The sequence below is a fragment of the Pongo abelii genome, chromosome 4, assembly GCF_028885655.2.
Source record: "Pongo abelii isolate AG06213 chromosome 4, NHGRI_mPonAbe1-v2.0_pri, whole genome shotgun sequence".
In the NCBI taxonomy this organism is placed as follows: Eukaryota; Metazoa; Chordata; class Mammalia; order Primates; family Hominidae; genus Pongo; species Pongo abelii.
This window is the reverse complement of record NC_071989.2, coordinates 154,608,202-154,625,243: the sequence shown is the minus strand read 5'-3', so window position 1 is coordinate 154,625,243 and position 17,042 is coordinate 154,608,202. Positions and strand designations below refer to the sequence as shown.

General features: G+C 41.5%; 1 protein-coding gene across 2 annotated transcripts in view; it reads left to right on the top strand.

Annotated features, from left to right (window-relative positions):
- The first annotated feature begins 360 nt into the window (after positions 1–360).
- Positions 361–17,042, top strand: part of LARS1 (leucyl-tRNA synthetase 1) — a 66,758-nt gene continuing 50,076 nt past the window's right edge. Inside the window, exons 1-6 of one of the 2 annotated variants that reach the window (XM_063724302.1) lie at positions 361–607; positions 5,425–5,543; positions 8,576–8,663; positions 9,353–9,433; positions 13,073–13,210; positions 16,560–16,721. In XM_063724302.1, the coding sequence (XP_063580372.1) occupies positions 602–607; positions 5,425–5,543; positions 8,576–8,663; positions 9,353–9,433; positions 13,073–13,210; positions 16,560–16,721 (594 nt within the window). In that variant the 5' untranslated portion in view covers positions 361–601. Of the gene's footprint in view, positions 608–5,424; positions 5,544–8,575; positions 8,664–9,352; positions 9,434–13,072; positions 13,211–16,559; positions 16,722–17,042 lie in introns of those variants that run through there. The other variant, XM_063724303.1, reaches the window with a different exon arrangement.

Below are 17,042 nucleotides of genomic sequence, written 5' to 3'. Positions count from 1 at the left end.
AAAAAAAGAAAAGGAGATTGTTAATACGCGGTTATACAGTGTCTAAATGCTGGGCTGTTGAATGCCACTGACAGTAATAAATATCTGTGCATAGTGGCAAGCCATAAGTAGCGCCTCAGTCACCGAATAGTAATTAACTGCGTATCCTGGCATCCCGACAGGCAACCAGCTCTACCGGGTGAAAATGTTGATGGCCAAGTGACTCCAACCTAACTAGGGCGCACTCGCTGCATTCTGCGATCCCGCACTGCATCATGGACTTTGTAGTTCAACATGCCAGTGACGTCACTGCCGGTTCCCCTCTGAGTGGGCCTATCGGGTAGACTTCCGATAACCCGTTTTTCTCTGGGAATTGTAGTCAGTCAGCGCCTGCTGGGTGTCTGCTCGGGTGGTCTGGGAACTACAATTCCCGGCGGGCTGTGAGATGCCTTGGCTGTAGTTAGTAAGGAGCCGGATGATTGCCTCAGCAGGTGTGAAGCGTGTGCTTTAGTTTCGTGGGAGGCCTGGCATCTCCGAGAGGGAGGGGAAAGGTTGTAACCACTCCTTTGTGGAGGTCGCCAGGGTCGTTCTCGTGGATTTGCACAGTCGGCTGGGCGGTGCAATGGCGGTGAGTTTGAGCGGGAAGAGTCCGCAGGGGTCCTGGAGCCGGACTGGCCAGTCTCTAGGGGCTCTCCATGTGCTGTCCTGAAGGGAAAGTCCTATTTCTAAAAGAGAGCCACGCTTAAGGCGTGCCTTTAGTAGAGACTTTGCTTTTTCTTGCTAGTTGATGAACCAGGAACTGATGTCTGTTAACTTTACGGAGTACTTGGATATCATATTTGTTATTTCTCTGGAGTTTCTAAAATCGAGGTGGAGTGCCGGGCACGGTGGCCCACGGCTGTAATCCCAGCACTTTGGGAAGCCGAGGCGGGTGGATCATTTGAGGTCAGGAGTTCGAGACCGCCCTGGCCAACATGGTGAGACCCCGTTTCTACCAAAAATACAAAAATTAGCCGGGCGTAGTGGTGCGCACCTGTTAACCCAGCTACTCGGGAGGCCGAGGCAGGAGAATTGCTTGAACCCAGGAGAGGGAGGCTGCAGTGAGCCAAGATCGCGCCACTGCACTCCAGCCTGGGCGACAGAGTGAGACTCCGTCTTAAAAATAAAATAAATGAATAAATAAACAAAACCGAGGTGGAGAGAGTAGTATGTAAGTTGATTCCTACTTACAGCAAAAAAAAAAATTGAGCGCCTCTCCGTAAAACAGACAAAAATCTCTCTTTTCATAGTGTTTATGTGTGTGGGTAAAATACGTTGTAATATATTGTGTCAGGTGCTGATAAATGCTGTGGGGAAGAAATAGAGCAGGAAGGGGTGCTAGGGAGTGTACGGTGGGGTAGTACAGTTGCATTTTTTTTAAATTTTTTTAAATTTGAGAGATGTTCTCACTCTGTGGCCCAGACTGGAATGCAGTGGCGTGATCATGGCTCACTGCAGCCTGGACCTTAGGGATCAAGCGATCCTCACACCTCAGCCTCCCCACAGCTGGTACTACAAGCGTGCTCCATTACACCCTGCTAATTTTTTGTATTTTTAGTAGAGACAGGGTTTCGAACTCCTGGGCTCAAGCGATCCTTCTGCCTCAGCCTCCGAAAGTGCTGGGACTACAGGCATGCGCCATCCCGCCTGGTTTTATTTTTTTTTGTTTTTTGTTTTTTGTTTGTTTGTTTGTTTTTTTCTTGAGACGGAGTCTTGCCCTGTCGCCAGGCTGGAGTGCAGTGGCGCCATCTCGGCTCACTGCAACCTCCTCCTCCCAGGGTCAAGCGGTTCTCCTGCCTCAACTTTCCGAGTAGCTGGGACTACAGGCGCGCGCCACCACGCCCAGCTAATTTTTTTGTATTTTAGTAGAGACAGGGTTTCACCACATTGGCCAGGATGGGCTCAATCTCCTGACCTCGTGATCTGCCCGCCTCGGCCTCCCAAAGTGCTGGGATTACAGGCGTGAGCCATGGCGCCTGGCTTGTTGCAGTTTTTAAAAGGATGATCAAGCAATGCTTTGCTAAAAAGGTGGCAAAAACGAGGTAAGAGAGCAACCTATGCAACTATAGGAAGAAAGAGATTTCCAGGCAGGGGCAACAGTGTAAGTGAAAAGCAAGGATCCCGGGTAGAAGCCAGGGATGCTTCTAAACATCCTGCAGTGCACAGGACAACCCCTGAAAACAAAGAATTATTTGGCCCAAAGTGTAAGTAGTGCCAAAGTTTAGGAACTCTGATTTAGTTATATAGCCTTTTGTTACCGGTGAGGAAGTTGAGTCTCAGACTGATCAAATGACTTGCTCAAGGTTATACAACAAGTTGTTGTTTGGGCCAATATCAGATTTTATTATACTTGATCTTTGAGGTTCTGAGAAACAAGTTTTTCTGAGAAACAGAAAACTCAAATAAGAGCTTTCTTGCATTTGGCATACTCAGTACAATGAAAAGAAACACATAGTTCTAAGTAACTTGTAAAAGACTTGCTTTCATATTCTTCTTTACAATGGGTGACATGGTCATATTTTTTATTTTTATTGGTTTTTTTTTTTTGAGATGGAGTCTCACTCTTCCCCAGGCTGGAGTGTAGTGGTGTGATCTTGGTTCACTGCAGCCCTCTGCCTCCCATGTTCAAGTGATTCTCCCACTTCAGCTTCCTGAGTAGCTGGGACTACAGGTGTGTGCCACCAGACCCAGCTAATTTTTGTATTTTTTGGTGTAGTTGTGGTTTCACCATGTTGGCCAGACTGGTCTTGAATGATCTGCCCACCTTGGCCTCCCAGAGTGCTGGGATTACAGGTGTGAGCCAATGCACCTGGCCATATTTTTTATTTTTTGAGACAGGGACTCGCTGTATCAACCAGGCTGTAGTGCAGTAGTGCAATCATAGCTCACTGCAGCCAGCCTTGACCTCCTGGGTTCAAGTGATCCTCTGGCCTCAGTGTTCCCATGTCCTGCCCATGGTAATTTTTAGGTAAAAGATATTTGTTACATAACTTCTGTGTCTATGGCATTGTACTTGGTGCTAAGGTGACTATAAACGATGTAAAAGTTCCTGCCTGTTGAGAATTTACAGCCCAACTGCATAAATGTCTTAAGATCATTGGTTGCATTTAACAGAAGTCAACTCAAGTTGGTTAAGGAGGAATTTAGTAATAAAGTGGAAGTTGGCCGAGTGTGATGGCTCAAGCCTGTAATCTCACCACTTTGGGAAGCCAAGGCTGGTGGATTGCTTGAGTCTAGGAGTTCAAGACCAGCCGAGGCAACATGGTGAAACCCTGTCTCTACAAAAAAATACAAAAACTATCTGGATATGGTGGTGCATATGCCTGTAGTCCCAGCTATTCAGGTGGCTGAGATGGGAAGATTGATTGAGCCCAGTAGGTCAAGGCTGCAGTGAGGTGGTGCTTGCACCATTATGCTCCAGCCTGGGTGGCAGAGGGAGACCCTCTCTCTCACACACAGACACACACACATAAATACAGTGAAATTTCATATTACCCATGACCGTAGGGTAGAGATATGACTAGGCTTCATGAGGCCCTACATACTTTTGCCTTTGTGGGTGGGTCCTTTCCTCTGTAAAAATATTAGAAATTATATTTTACAGACTGGGCGGGGTGGCTCATGCCTGTAATCACAGCACTTTGGGAGGCTGAGATGGGTGGACCACCTGAGGTCAGGAGTTTGAGGCCAGCCTGGCCAACATGGTGAAACCTTGTCTCTACTAAAAATATAAAAATTAGCCAGGTATGGTGGCACGCACCTGTAATCCCAGCTACTCGGGAGGCTGAGGCAGGAGAATTGCTTGAACCCCAGAGATGGAGGTTTCAGTGAGCTGAGATTGGTCTTGCTGTGTTGCCTAGGCTGGAGTGCAGTGGCTCCATCTTGGCTCACTGCAACCACCGCCTCTTGGGTTCAAGTAATTCTCCTGTCTTTGCCTCCTGAGTAGCTGAGATTATAGGCGCATGCCACCACATCCAGCTAATTTTTGTATTTTTAGTAGAGATGGGGTTTTGCCATATTGGCCAGGCTGGTCTCGAACTCGTAGCCTCAGGTGATCCACCTGCCTCGGCCCCTCAAAGTGCTGGAATTACAGGCATGAGCCACCATACCTGGCCCAAAAAATTGTTTTTCTTTTAAAGAGGAGGTCTTTCTATGTTGCCTAGGCTGGTCTCAAACTCCTGGCCTGAAATAATCCTCCCTCCTCAGCCTCCCAAAGTGTTGGGATTATAGACATGAGGCAGTACCTCCAGCCAAGTTACTTATTAAGAAGAGGTTTTGAAGTGAGAGGGGGCAGTGGCGCTGATAGTCTAAATGAAGGTGGTTAGTAGCAGGAATGGAAAGGGATGAACAAATATGCAGGCTTATTATTTCTTAGAAAAGAAAATACCTTATGCAGTCACTGTTTTATGGAAATTTGAAAAGAGTCCAGGTTTTTTTTTTTTTTTTTTTTTTTTGGGGGAACGGAGTTTCACTCTTGTTGCCCAGGCTGGAGTGCAATGGTGCGATCTTGGCTCACTGCAACTTCTACCTCCCGGGTTCAAGCAATTCTCTGCCTCAGCCTCCCAAGTAGCTGGGATTACAGATGCGTGCCACCTTGCCTAGCTAATTTTTGTATTTTTAGTAGAGATGGGGTTTCACCATGTTGGCCAGGCTTGTCTCTAACGTCCTGACCTCAGGTGATCCTCTTGCCTCGGCCTCCCAAAGTGCTGGGATTACAGGCGTGAGCCACCGTGTCCAGCCTGTTTTATTTTAATTTCATATGAACCGTTCTTTAACAATTTTGGAGGGAAGTTCTCTATCAGTATCTTTGATATTCATGTATTTTAATTAAATAGAAACATTTGATGACAATGTTACACTGTAGTATATAATTTTAAAAAAGCATATCAAAGCCTTTTACATATTTCAGTAATTGTTCAACCATTTCTTTGAGGTTTGAGGTACACAGGTCACGATAATCCTAATTTTTTTTTTCCGACGGAGTCTTGCTGTGTCACCCAAGCTGGAGTGTAGTGGTGTGATCTTGGCTCACTGCAGCCTCCGCCTCCCTGGTTCAAGCGATTCTCCTGCCTCAGCCTCCCGAGTTGCTGAGATTACAGGTACCCGCCACCATGCCCAGCTAATTTTTGTATTTTAGTAGAGACGGGTTTCGCCCTGTTGGCCAGGCTGATCTCGAACTCCTGACCTCAAGCAATCCACCCGCCTCGGCCTCCCAAAGTGCTGGGATTACCTGCATGAGCCACCGCGCCTGGCTGATAACCCAAATTTTTAATGTTCATTTAAATTTCAAGATAACTATGGAAAAATCAGTCTTTATCAGTGAGCAGCTCAGTTCTGTGAACCCAGTTCTTTTTTAAAGCAAGCGTGCTGAAATACAGAGTGGATTATTCTCTTTGTGTCCAATAGGAAAGAAAAGGAACAGCCAAAGTGGACTTTTTGAAGAAGATTGAGAAAGAAATCCAACAGAAATGGGATACTGAGAGAGTGTTTGAGGTCAATGCATCTAGTTTAGAGAAACAGACCAGGTGAGTAATAGTTTGTGAAGTTCTGCACATTGTATTTCTCTCTCTCTCTCTCTCTCTCTCTCTATATATATATATATATATATATATTTTTTTTTTTTTTTTTTTTTGAGATGGAGTCTTGCTCTGTTGCCCAGGCTGGAGTGCAGTGGCGCAATCTCAGCGCACTGCAAGCTCCGCCTCCCGGGTTCACGCTGTTCTCCTGCTTCAGCCTCCCGAGTAGCTGGGACTGTAGGCGGCCGCCACCATGCCCGGCTAATTTTTTTGTATTTTTAGTAGAGATGGGGTTTCACTGTGGTCTCGATCTCCTGACCTCGTGATCTGCCTGCCTCAGCCTCCCAAAGTACTGGGATTACAGGCGTGAGCCACCGCGCCCGGCCTTTTTTTTTTTTTTTTTTTTTTTTTTTGAGGTGGAGTCTTGCTGTCTTGCCTAGGCTGGAGTGTAGTGGCATGATCTCAGCTCACTGCAACCTCTGCCTCCCAGGTTCAATGATTCTTCTGCCTCAGCCTCCCCAGTAGCTGGGATTACAGATGCATGCCACCACGCCCGGCTAATTTTTAATTTTTATTTTTAATAGAGACAGGGTTTTGCCATGTTGGCCAGTCTGGTCTCAAACTCAAATGATCCGCCTGCCTCGGACTCCCAAGGTGCTGGGATTACACGCATGAGCCACTGTGCCTGGCCATAATCTTTTTTTTTTAATTCGGAGACAGAGTCTGTGGTGTCAGATGGAGCGAGCCTCTGTCACCCAGGCTGGAGTGCAGTTGTGTGATCTCAGCTCACTGCAATCTCTGTCTCCTGGGCTCAGGTGATCCTCTCACCTCAGCCTCCTGAGTAGTTGGGACTATAGGCGCACGCCACCACACCCAGCTAATTTTTCTATTTTTAGTAGAAATGGGGTCTTGTTATGTTGCTGAGGCTGGTCCCAACTCCTGGGCTCAAGTGATCTGCCCACCCCTGCCTCCCAAAGTGCCGGGATTATAGGCATGGGCCACTGCGCCCAGCATTTAAAAAATTTCTTTTGTAGAAATGAAGTTTCGCTGTCTTGCCCAGGCTAGTCTTGAACTCCTGGGCTCAAGTAATCCTCCCACTTTTGCCTCCCAAAGTGTTGGGATTACAGGTTTGAGCCACCATGCCTGGCCTTAATCTTCTCGATGTCCTTTAAGGTTAACAGCTTTTAAAGTTTCTCTTTTACAGCTGAGGAAACTGAGGCACAGAGAGGCTAAGTAACCAGTTCAAGGTTACATCACTGAGAATTGACTGGGCCTGAGCTTGTTTTTAGGACTTTCTGATTCAAAAGTCTTTTTTCCTTGCTTGTTAAGCTATATTCTAATGGTTATATATATATTTTTTTGAGACAGAGTTTTGCTGTTGTTGCCCAGGCTGGAGTGCAATGGCGTGATCTCGGCTCACCACAACCTCTGACTCCCGGGTTCAAGCGATTCTCCTGCCTCAGCCTCCCCTGTAGCTGGGATTACAGGCATGCGCCACCACGCCTGGCTAATTTTGTATTTTTACTAGAGATGGGTTTTCTCCACGTTAGACTGGTCTTGAAATCCCAACCTCAGGTGATCCGCCCACCTCCGCCTCCCAAAGTGCTGGGATTAGAGGTGTGAGCCACCAGGCCCCAGCCTTTTTTTTTTTTTTTTTTTTTAAGAGAAAAAGAAATTGCTGTAATACAGTCTCTGGTGTTATACTTGAAGCTATAATTTGAAGCTTCTATTTGCTTCTAGAGGTTTGGTTAACTTTAAGGTAATTTAAAATAATTAAAAGTGAACTGAAAAAGCTGCTTTGTTTAGTGAAAGAGAACTATAGGTGTATGCAGTAACACTGAAGAAAGTAATATAATGTCAAGTGAAGAAGGCGAATTGCAGAAGTCTATATGAAGTATGCCTTTTTTTGTATAAAACTCACAAGTGAGCGCAACTAAATGATAAATAGTTTAAGGGTGCTGGCAAGTGTGCAAACTATTCAAAAACAAGGGAACGGTAAAAGCAAATTTCAGAATGTTGGTTATCTCTTGTGGGACAGTACAGAGGAAACACGTAGTTTCAGTGGGTTCATAAGTCAGATGGTGTGTTTACAAGTGTTCATTTTATTATGCTTCATAACATAGTATGTATGTTAGATATTCTTCATAAGAAAAAAGAATACAGACCAAGCATGGTGGCTCATGAGCTCATGCTCATGGTGGTTCTTATATTGAGAACCTGTCTTCACAAAAACAACTAAAAAATTAAAAAAAATAATAAGCTTTAAAGGATGCTTTTAAAGTGAATCTACCACATATGTAATATTGAGGATGTTTTATATTACCTGAGTGACTTTGAATTGCTTTATATATATATCTAGTATCTAGTGAAAACAAATCTCATTTATTCAGTAAAATATTAAATTAGCCTAGGTTCATAAGGGTATTAAGGAATTTTTTTTTTTTTTTTGAGATGGAGTCTCACTTTCGCCCAGGCTGGAGTGCAGTGTCATGATCTCAGCTCATTGCAACCTCTGCCTCTCGGGTTCAATGATCAGGCGATTCTTGATTCTCATGCCTCAACCACTAGAGTAGCTGAGATTATCAGCGCACGCCATCACGCCCGGCTAGTTTTTGTATTTTTAGTAGAGACAGGGTTTCACCATGTTGCCCAGGCTGGTCTCGAACTCCTGGCCTCAAGCAGTCCACCAGCCTTGGCCTCCCAAAGTGTTGGGATTACAGGTGTGAGCCACCACACCTGACCTAGTATATTATCTTTACTCAAGTATTTTAGCTCAAATTAAACCTCTAGTATTCGTTACAAGGCTATTTAATTCTTAATAGCAACCTATCAATGTCTTATTTCTTGTAAATCTAAAGTAATTTTCAATTTTAGAGAGTTTTAAATTTCTAGATTTATAAATTTACTTTTAAATATTTTTTAAATAACTAAACTTAAACAAGTTATTTATTTCAAGCATTTCCTTCACCCCACTTCCTTATTATAAAAGGAACTTAACATTTATTCTTCTGTACTTTCTTTTTTATACTATTGTTTTGCAGCAAGGGCAAGTATTTTGTAACCTTCCCATATCCATATATGAATGGACGCCTTCATTTGGGACACACGTTTTCTTTATCCAAATGTGAGGTAATGTTTCCCTATGTTTGCTATAATGGGGAGGAAGGTTTTTAACGAATATTGTTTTGAAGAAAATGGCAGCTATAGAATTTATTATTTCTTGTTAAGAGAACTTAAAATTCCTTAAAGCATAATTTTTATATTTAAGTAATTTATTTTTATTTATTTATTTTTGAGATGGAGTCTTGCTCTGTCACCAGGCTGGAGTGCAGTGGCGTGATCTCGGCTCACTGCAACCTCTGCCTCCTGGGTTCAAGTGATTCTCCTGCCTCAGCCTCCCGAGTAGCTGGGACTACAGGCACACACCACCATGCCCAGCTAATTTTTGTATTTTTAGTAGACGCGGGATTTCACCATATTGGCCAGGATGGTCGCAAACTCTTGACATTGTGATCTACCAGCCTCGGCCTCTGAAAGTGCTGGGATTATAGGCGTGAGCCACCGTGCCTGGCCCATTTAAGTAATTTAATTTTTATATTTAATTTTCATGTGCCATATGTGTATGTGTGCAAGGGTCTGGGCATGTATGCATATTCAAAAGTAATTCCTAGGTTAGTGAGTTTTTGAATGCCTAAAATCTAACTGGCGTTCCAAAGGAGGATGTAAAGAAGAAAACTAATTTTTTTGTGTGAAAAGTTCGCATTTTGTATTTGTCTGGCATTTAAATTTGCAATTTAAATTTAATTTTATTTCTGTAGTTTGCTGTAGGGTACCAGCGATTGAAAGGAAAATGTTGTCTGTTTCCCTTTGGCCTGCACTGTACTGGAATGCCTATTAAGGTAAGATTGCTAATAGGATTGGTTTCTACTCTTTTTAGTTTGGAGCAAATAGTAATACCCAATTCAAGAGCTTAAAATAGGGATTTTCAAGTACTGCTGCATTAAAGTATGAAATGAGTTGAATTTATTACAGTGAAAATTAATTTAAAAATAAACAACATTTGAAGAAATGCTTAAATAAAGGGCATCCATTATGGTCTAAGTGATTACTAAGTGATTTTAATGTCTTTTGGTTACCTTGTATGTTTATGTCTGTATTACACTTAGGTAATAACCGACCTGTTTTACTAAAAAGAAAAATGTACAGCCATTGTGCACTTGCGACATATGTAAGATGCTGGCATAAAATAATAAACAGTTGTATTGTATTTTGATCATTTTTGCAAATATCTTCATTTGTCATAAGTTTGTATTAGAAATAATTCTCAATGAAGAATAGGAAAGAAAACTAGAGTTGAAAGGATTCCTTTATATAATAGGATTAGGAAATTTAAATCCTATTTCTTTTTATTCTCCAACATTTTATTTTATTTTACTTTATTTTTTTTTTTTTTTGAGACAGAGTTTTGCTTTTGTCATCCAGGCTGCAGTGCAATGGTGTGATCTTGGCTAACTGCAATCTCCTTTTCCTGGGTTCAAGCGATTCTCCTGCCTCAACCTCCTGAGTAGCTGGGATTATAGGCACCTGCCACCACACCTGGCTAATTTTTGTATTTTTAGTAGAGACGAGGTTTCACCGTGTTGGCTAGGCTGGTCTGGAACTCCTGACCTCAGTTGATCCACCCACCTTGGCCTTCCAAAGTGCTGGGATTACAATCGTGAGCCACCATGCCGGGCCTTCTGCAACCTTTTATTTTAAAGAATGTCGGTCCTACAGAAAAGGTAGAATGGTAGTACAATGAACACCCTCCACCCTTCACCTGTAGTTACAAAGTCTTAACGTTTGCCATATTTGTTTTAGTTCTGTCTCTTAGCACACATGCATGCATGCGTGCTTTTCTCTTTCTTTTTCTTCTTTTTTTTTTTTTTTCTGAGTTGGAGTCTTGCTCTGTCGCCCAGGCTGGACTGCAGTGTTGTACTTTTAGTACAGATGGGGTTTCACCATGTTGGCCAGGCTGGTTTCAAACTCCTGACCTCAGGTAATCCGCCCACCTCGGCCTCCCAAAGTGCTGGGATTACAGGCATGAGCCACCACGCCTAGCCCTTCTCTCTCTTTTTCTGTGAACTTTTTGAAAGAAAGTTGCAGATATCATGACATGTCATTGCTAAATACTTCAGCATGTATTCTGAGAACAAGGGCATTCTTCTACATTATCAGAATCCTGTTACCCCTCCAAGAAATTCAACATTGATGTTACATTATCGTCTTCATCTAATCTGTAGTCAAATTTCTGTAGACTCAAAATGCCTTTCCATCTGTTTTTCCCTTTTTTTTTTTTTTTTTTTTGAGACGGAGTCTTGCTCTGTTACTCAGTCTGGAGTGCAGTGGTGTGATCTTGGCTTGCTGCAACCTCTGCTTGCCAGGTTCAAGTGATTCTCTTGCCTCAGCCTCCTGAATATCTGGGATTACAGGTGCCTGCTACCATGCCTGGCTAATGTTTTTTGTATTTTTAGTGGAAACAGGGTTTCACCATGTTGGGCAGGTTGGTCTCGAACTCCTGACCTCAAGTGATCCGCCTGCCTTGGCTTCCCAAAGTGCTGAGATTACAGGCATGAGCCACTACGCCCTGCTGTTTTTCACTTTTTATTTTGTGGAGCACACATTGCATCTAGTTATCCATTCTTTTCACTATCTTTTAGTTGTTTTTCGTGATATTGATGTTTTTGAAGTCTAAGCTAGTTATTTTGTAGAATGTCCCATGATATGAGTTTTCCGATTGTTTTTTCATTATTAGGGTTGGGCTAAATATTTTGACAAGAATACTTCATTGTTGAGGTATTAACTTCCCATTGTATCACCTCAAAAGCATATAAAATGGTTATTTGTCCCATTTTAGTGAAATTAAGTTAATCCTGCCAGGTTTCCTCATTCTAAAGGTGACTCTTCCTCCTATAAAATTAAAAAGTAAGGCCAGACACGGTGGCTCACGCCTGTAATCCCAGCACTTTGGGAGGTCGAGGCGGGAGGATCACATGAGGTCAGGAGTTCAAAACCAGCCTGGCCAACGTGGTGAAACCCCATCTCTACTAAAAATACAAAAATTAGCCGGGCGTGGTGGCAGGTGCCTGTAATTCCAGCTACTTTGGAGCTATGTCAGGAGAATTGCTTGAACCCGGGAGGTAGAGGTAGCAGTGAGCCGAAACTGCACCATTGCACTCCAGCCTGGGCAACAAGAGTAAAATTCCATCTCAAAAAAAAAAAAAGAAATTAAAAAGTAATCTATAGGATAACACTTTGAGAGCCTCTGAATGTCCTGTTACTCAATAACCTGTGGTTTTAGCATCCTTTAATCATCCTTGCCTGTTTTTATTATTCTATTAGTGGTTGAAATTCTTCTAGATAGAAGAGCTTTTTCCATTTAAAAAATTTTTACTTCTGTATTTCTTATTTTTCTCCTAACTTTAACAGTGTTTACTTGGTGTCATCTTTGTTTTTGACAGTGGGCTCATTGTGGTATAATTGATAAGAGCTAGAGTGGAAAGTCCAAGGTTAAGTCTGCAGCTTTGCTAGCTGTATAACCTTGGGTAAATCGCTTCATCTCTGTTTGTTTTCTGACTTAAAGCCTATCCTATCTACTTGGTAGGCTTGTGATGATAACTAATAGAGTATATGTGACAGTAATCTATCTATCTTTCTTTCTTGCTGGTGGGATTTTATTTTTGTTTTTATTTTTTTTTATTATTATACTTTAAGTTCTAGGGTACATGTGCACAATGTGCAGCTTTGTTACATATGTATACATGTGCCATATTGGTGTGCTGCACCCATTAACTCGTCATTTACATTAGGTATATCTCCTAATGCTATCCCTCCCCCCTCCTGACAGTAATCTTTAAATTGAGAAACAATGTTATTAATGTTATCCAAAATGATAACACATTATGTTTCCTATATCTTTATATATCTAATATATATGGTATATAGTATACTATATTGAATATTCTGGGTGTTGAATAAATGCTTTTGAGTAAATGAGGTAAAATACTACTTTATAAATTAGTGAATTTTGAGGTACATGATTTATACCTTTATTTTATTTTATTTTATTTTTTTGAGACATGGGGCTCATTCTTGCTTTGTTGCCCAGGCTAGAGTGCAGTGATGTGATCTTGGCTCACTGCACCCTCTGCCTCTTGGTTTTAAGTGATCCTGTCACCTCAACCTGCCAAGTAGCTGGGATTACAGGCGTGTGCTACCACACCCAGCTAATTTTTATATTTAGTAGAGACATCATGTTGGCCAGGCTGGTCTCGAACTCCTGACAAGTGATCTGCCTGCCTCAGCCTCCCAAAGTGCTGGGATTATAGACGTGAGCCACTGCTCCCAGCCTCCATTTCAGTTTTCTGTAGTGGAGCCGCATATGTATCAATATATTGCAAACATTTCAGAGTCAATTTTAGTTGGCAATAAAAACAGTAAAAACCTGAAATTGTGTCTACCTTGATTTTGAATTTCATTATCTCTAATATTCGTTGTAGGCATGTGCTGATAAGTTGAAAAGAGAAATAGAGCTGTATGGTTGCCCCCCTGATTTTCCAGATGAAGAAGATGAAGAGGAAGAAACCAATGTTAAAACAGAAGATATAAGAATTAAGGATAAAGCTAAAGGAAAAAAGGTTTGATAGTGGTTGATATTTATGTTGGTTGAAGTTTTGTATTTTTCTGATTTATATGTGCATTCCCAGTACTAGCACAGTGCCCAACACATAAAATGTGTTTAAAGTATCAAAGCAAAAAATTATCTTTCTGGCCGGGCACGGTGGCTCAAGCCTGTAATCTCAGCACTTTGGGAGGCCGAGGCAGGCAGATCACGAGGTCGGGAGATCGAGACCATCCTGGTGAACACGGTGAAACCCCATCTCTACAAAAAATTAGCCAGGCGTGGTGGCGGGTGCCTGTAGTCCCAGCTACTTGGGAGGCTGAGGCAGGAGAATGGCGTGAACCCGGGAGGCGGAGCTTGCAGTGAGCCCAGATCGCGCCACTGCACTCCAGCCTGGGCAACAGAGTGAGACTCTGTCTCAAAAAAAAAAAAAAAAAAAAAATTATCTTTCTGACTTCCCTATTTCTTTTTTCCTCTTTTTTGAAGTAATTTTAGATTTACAGAAGAACTGCAAGATAGTATATAGATGTTACATCTTATATAACTATGATGCTATTTTTCAAATTAAGGAATTGACATTAGTACAGTAGTGTTTACTAAACTACAGACTTTTTGGATTTTACCAGTTTTTTCACTAATGTCCTTTTCTCTTCCAGTGTCCAATCCAGGATCCCACATTGCAGTTAGTTGTCATGTATCCTTACTATGTTTCCTTAATCTTTTCTATCTTTCGTTTTCTTCCATGACCTTTATACTTTTAACAAATACTGGTCAGGTAATTATAGATTATGCCTCAGTTTGAGTTTGATGCTTTCTCATCGTTAGATTGAGGTTATTGATTTGAAGGAAGACTATTAGGTAATTTGTCGTTCTCAAACATTAGGGAGTATATGATACTGATATGTCTTATTATTGGTGATGTTAACATTGATCATTTGGTTAAGATGGTGTCTGCCAGGTTTTTCTCCTGTAAAGATTTCATTTTTTTTTATAATTAATATATATTTTGGGAGAGATCTTTTGAGGCCATGGAAATAATACTGTGTTTCTTTTTAAATATTTGCTCATTAATTTTAGCATTCATCAGTGGATCTTGCCTACAACAATTATTACTATAGTCTTCTAATCATGATTTTCCATTTTCCTTGTTCTTTTTACATTTATTATCTATAATTCTTCTGAAAGGAAGAGCTGTCCTTTCTCCCCCACTTACTTATTCTGTCCTTTCTATGTCATATGGATTCATGGATATTTACTTTATTCTTTAGGTTATAAGCCAATACCATTGAGCTTTTTGTTTTTTAAGAGATGGAGTCTCACTGTGTTGCTGGCCTTCAGCTCTGGGGCTCAAGCTGTCTTCTCACCTCAGGCTCCTGAGTAGCTGGAACTACAGGCTTATACCTCTGTGCCTGGCTATTGGGTTGTTTTTGTGTGTGTGTGTGTGTGGTTGTTAACAACACCGTAACTTGTTGTCAAATTGTTCTTTTTTATTAGAATAAAGCTAGAATAAATAAATTGTTCTAGCTTTGGCCATTGGGAGTTTTTTTAGCTTGGCTCCTGTGTCCATTAGACATTCCCTCATCTTCCTTTGTTCAAAGCGCTTTCTTTCTTTATGGTGTCGCAAGCTGTTCCAGGCTTGTATTTTCCGTGATTCAACCAAGGACTCAACCACTTCTCCAAGGTTTCTTTTATTGAAGAATAGTATTCAGAAACTAAGGTCTGAGTGCTGGGTGTGCTCATTGCCTGGGAGTATCACTGCTTCTAGGTACTCTCAGTGGAAAGAGCAAGGAAATATATTTATGTCTGCTAAGCCATGCATACACATCTGTTTTTATTTCTTTATCTATTTGAATGTTTATTAAAAAACAAGCAAGTTCATATTGATACCCCTGGCTCCATTTTAGCACCATGGGTCTCATTCTAGCATTTTCCCTTGGCTTATTTGTGACTTCTTACTACAACAGTGAGAAACTTGGCTCTCATTACCTATAGTATATTTATTTATTTGTTCAATCCTAGACTACTAGTAAAGTAGTTTCAAAATTGCCAACCTATACCCCTGGGAGAAAAAATTTTACTGACGAAAGTACAGTGTTCGTGTGTAATTCTTTTTGTCTTTAGAATCTAATCACACTGTTTTCCAAAACTGCCTAGATCAGCTCCTTTCTTCCCTCCCCCTTGAGTGTGGTTATATCATATACTTGTAATGCAGTTAGATAGATTTGTCACAGTCTGCATTCCTCCTTAGGTTCCTTCAGCATCCTGGCTGAATTTTTTAAAAATTTACATACCATAAAATTTACTTTTTTTTTTGTTTTTTTCAAGACATAGTCTTGCTCTGTCACCCAGGCTGGAGTACAGTGGCGCAGTCTTGGCTCACTGCAACCTCTGCCTCCTGGGTTCAAGCAATTCTCATGTTTTAGTCTCCCAAATAGCTGGGATTATAGGCGTGTGCCACCACGCCTAGCTAATTTTTGTATTATTGTTATTGTTGTTGTTGTTGTTGTTTGAGATGGAGTCTCTCTCTGTTGCCTGGGCTTTGAAGTACAGTGGCACAGTCTCGGCTCACTGCAACCTCCGCCTCCCGGTTCAAGCGATTCTCCTGCCTCAGCCTCCAGGGTAGCTGGGGTTGCAGGCGCTCGCCACCATGCCCGGCTAATTTTCGTATTTTTAGTAGAGACGGGGTTTCACCACATTGGCCAGGCTGGTCTCGAAGTCCTGACCTCGTGATCCGCTTGCCTCGGCCTCCCAAAGTGCTGGGATTACAGGTGTGAGCTACTGTGCCTGGCCCAAAATTTCCTCTTTGTGGTGTATAATTCTGTGAGTTTGAAAATGCCCGGAGTCATGTTTCTACCAGCACAGTATCATATAGAGCAGTTCTGTCACCCTCAAAATTTTCTTATGCTGCCTCATTATAGTGTTACAGCTTAACCAAATTTCCTACCTTCAACTTCTGGCATTTGGTTGTCTTTTGGATATTCATAATTTTTGGAAAAGGAGGAAAGTCTTGTGAGTAGCCTCTTTATAGGTAAATAAGGTAAATGTGGTATTAGGATAAAAGAAACAGAAGGTTTGGTATTGAGATCTTATCTTCATGATGGGTAGTTCTTTATGTTGCCATCCATTTAGTTATTATTGGTGCCAGTGTCTTGGCGGATATCTTGGCTATACAGTTTGACAGACTAAATTAGTACTATTTAGTACAGACTTTAGTACAGACTAATAGTACAACTAATTCCTGCAGTGTTCGGATGTATCAGCATTATTTTAGAATGTAAAAAAATTACATTCATTAATATCTTGGGTCATTTTCCTCGAGTGTTGGTTATTCTTTGATCGAGTTTATTTTTCTCCATTATTTTCAGAGTAAAGCTGCTGCTAAAGCTGGATCTTCTAAATACCAGTGGGGCATTATGAAATCCCTTGGTCTGTCTGATGAAGAGATAGTAAAATTTTCTGAAGCAGAACATTGGCTTGATTATTTCCCGCCACTGGCTATTCAGGATTTAAAGAGATTGGGTTTGAAGGTATGTCTATAAAGAAAATATGAGGAAAGCATTTACAAGTATGTGCTTTTTTTATTGTACTTTGCTTTATTGTGCTTTCCAGAAATTGATTTTTTTTTACCAATTGAAGATTTGTGGCAACCCTGCGATGAGCAAGTCTAGTGGCACCATTTTTCCAACAGCATTTGCTTACTTCATGTCACATTTTGGCAATTATTTTGATATTTCAAACTTTATTATTATCTGTTATGGTGATCTATATTCAGTGATCTTTGATGTTATTATTCTAATTGTTTTGGGTTGCCACATACTGTACCCATAAAAGATTGCAAACTTAATTGG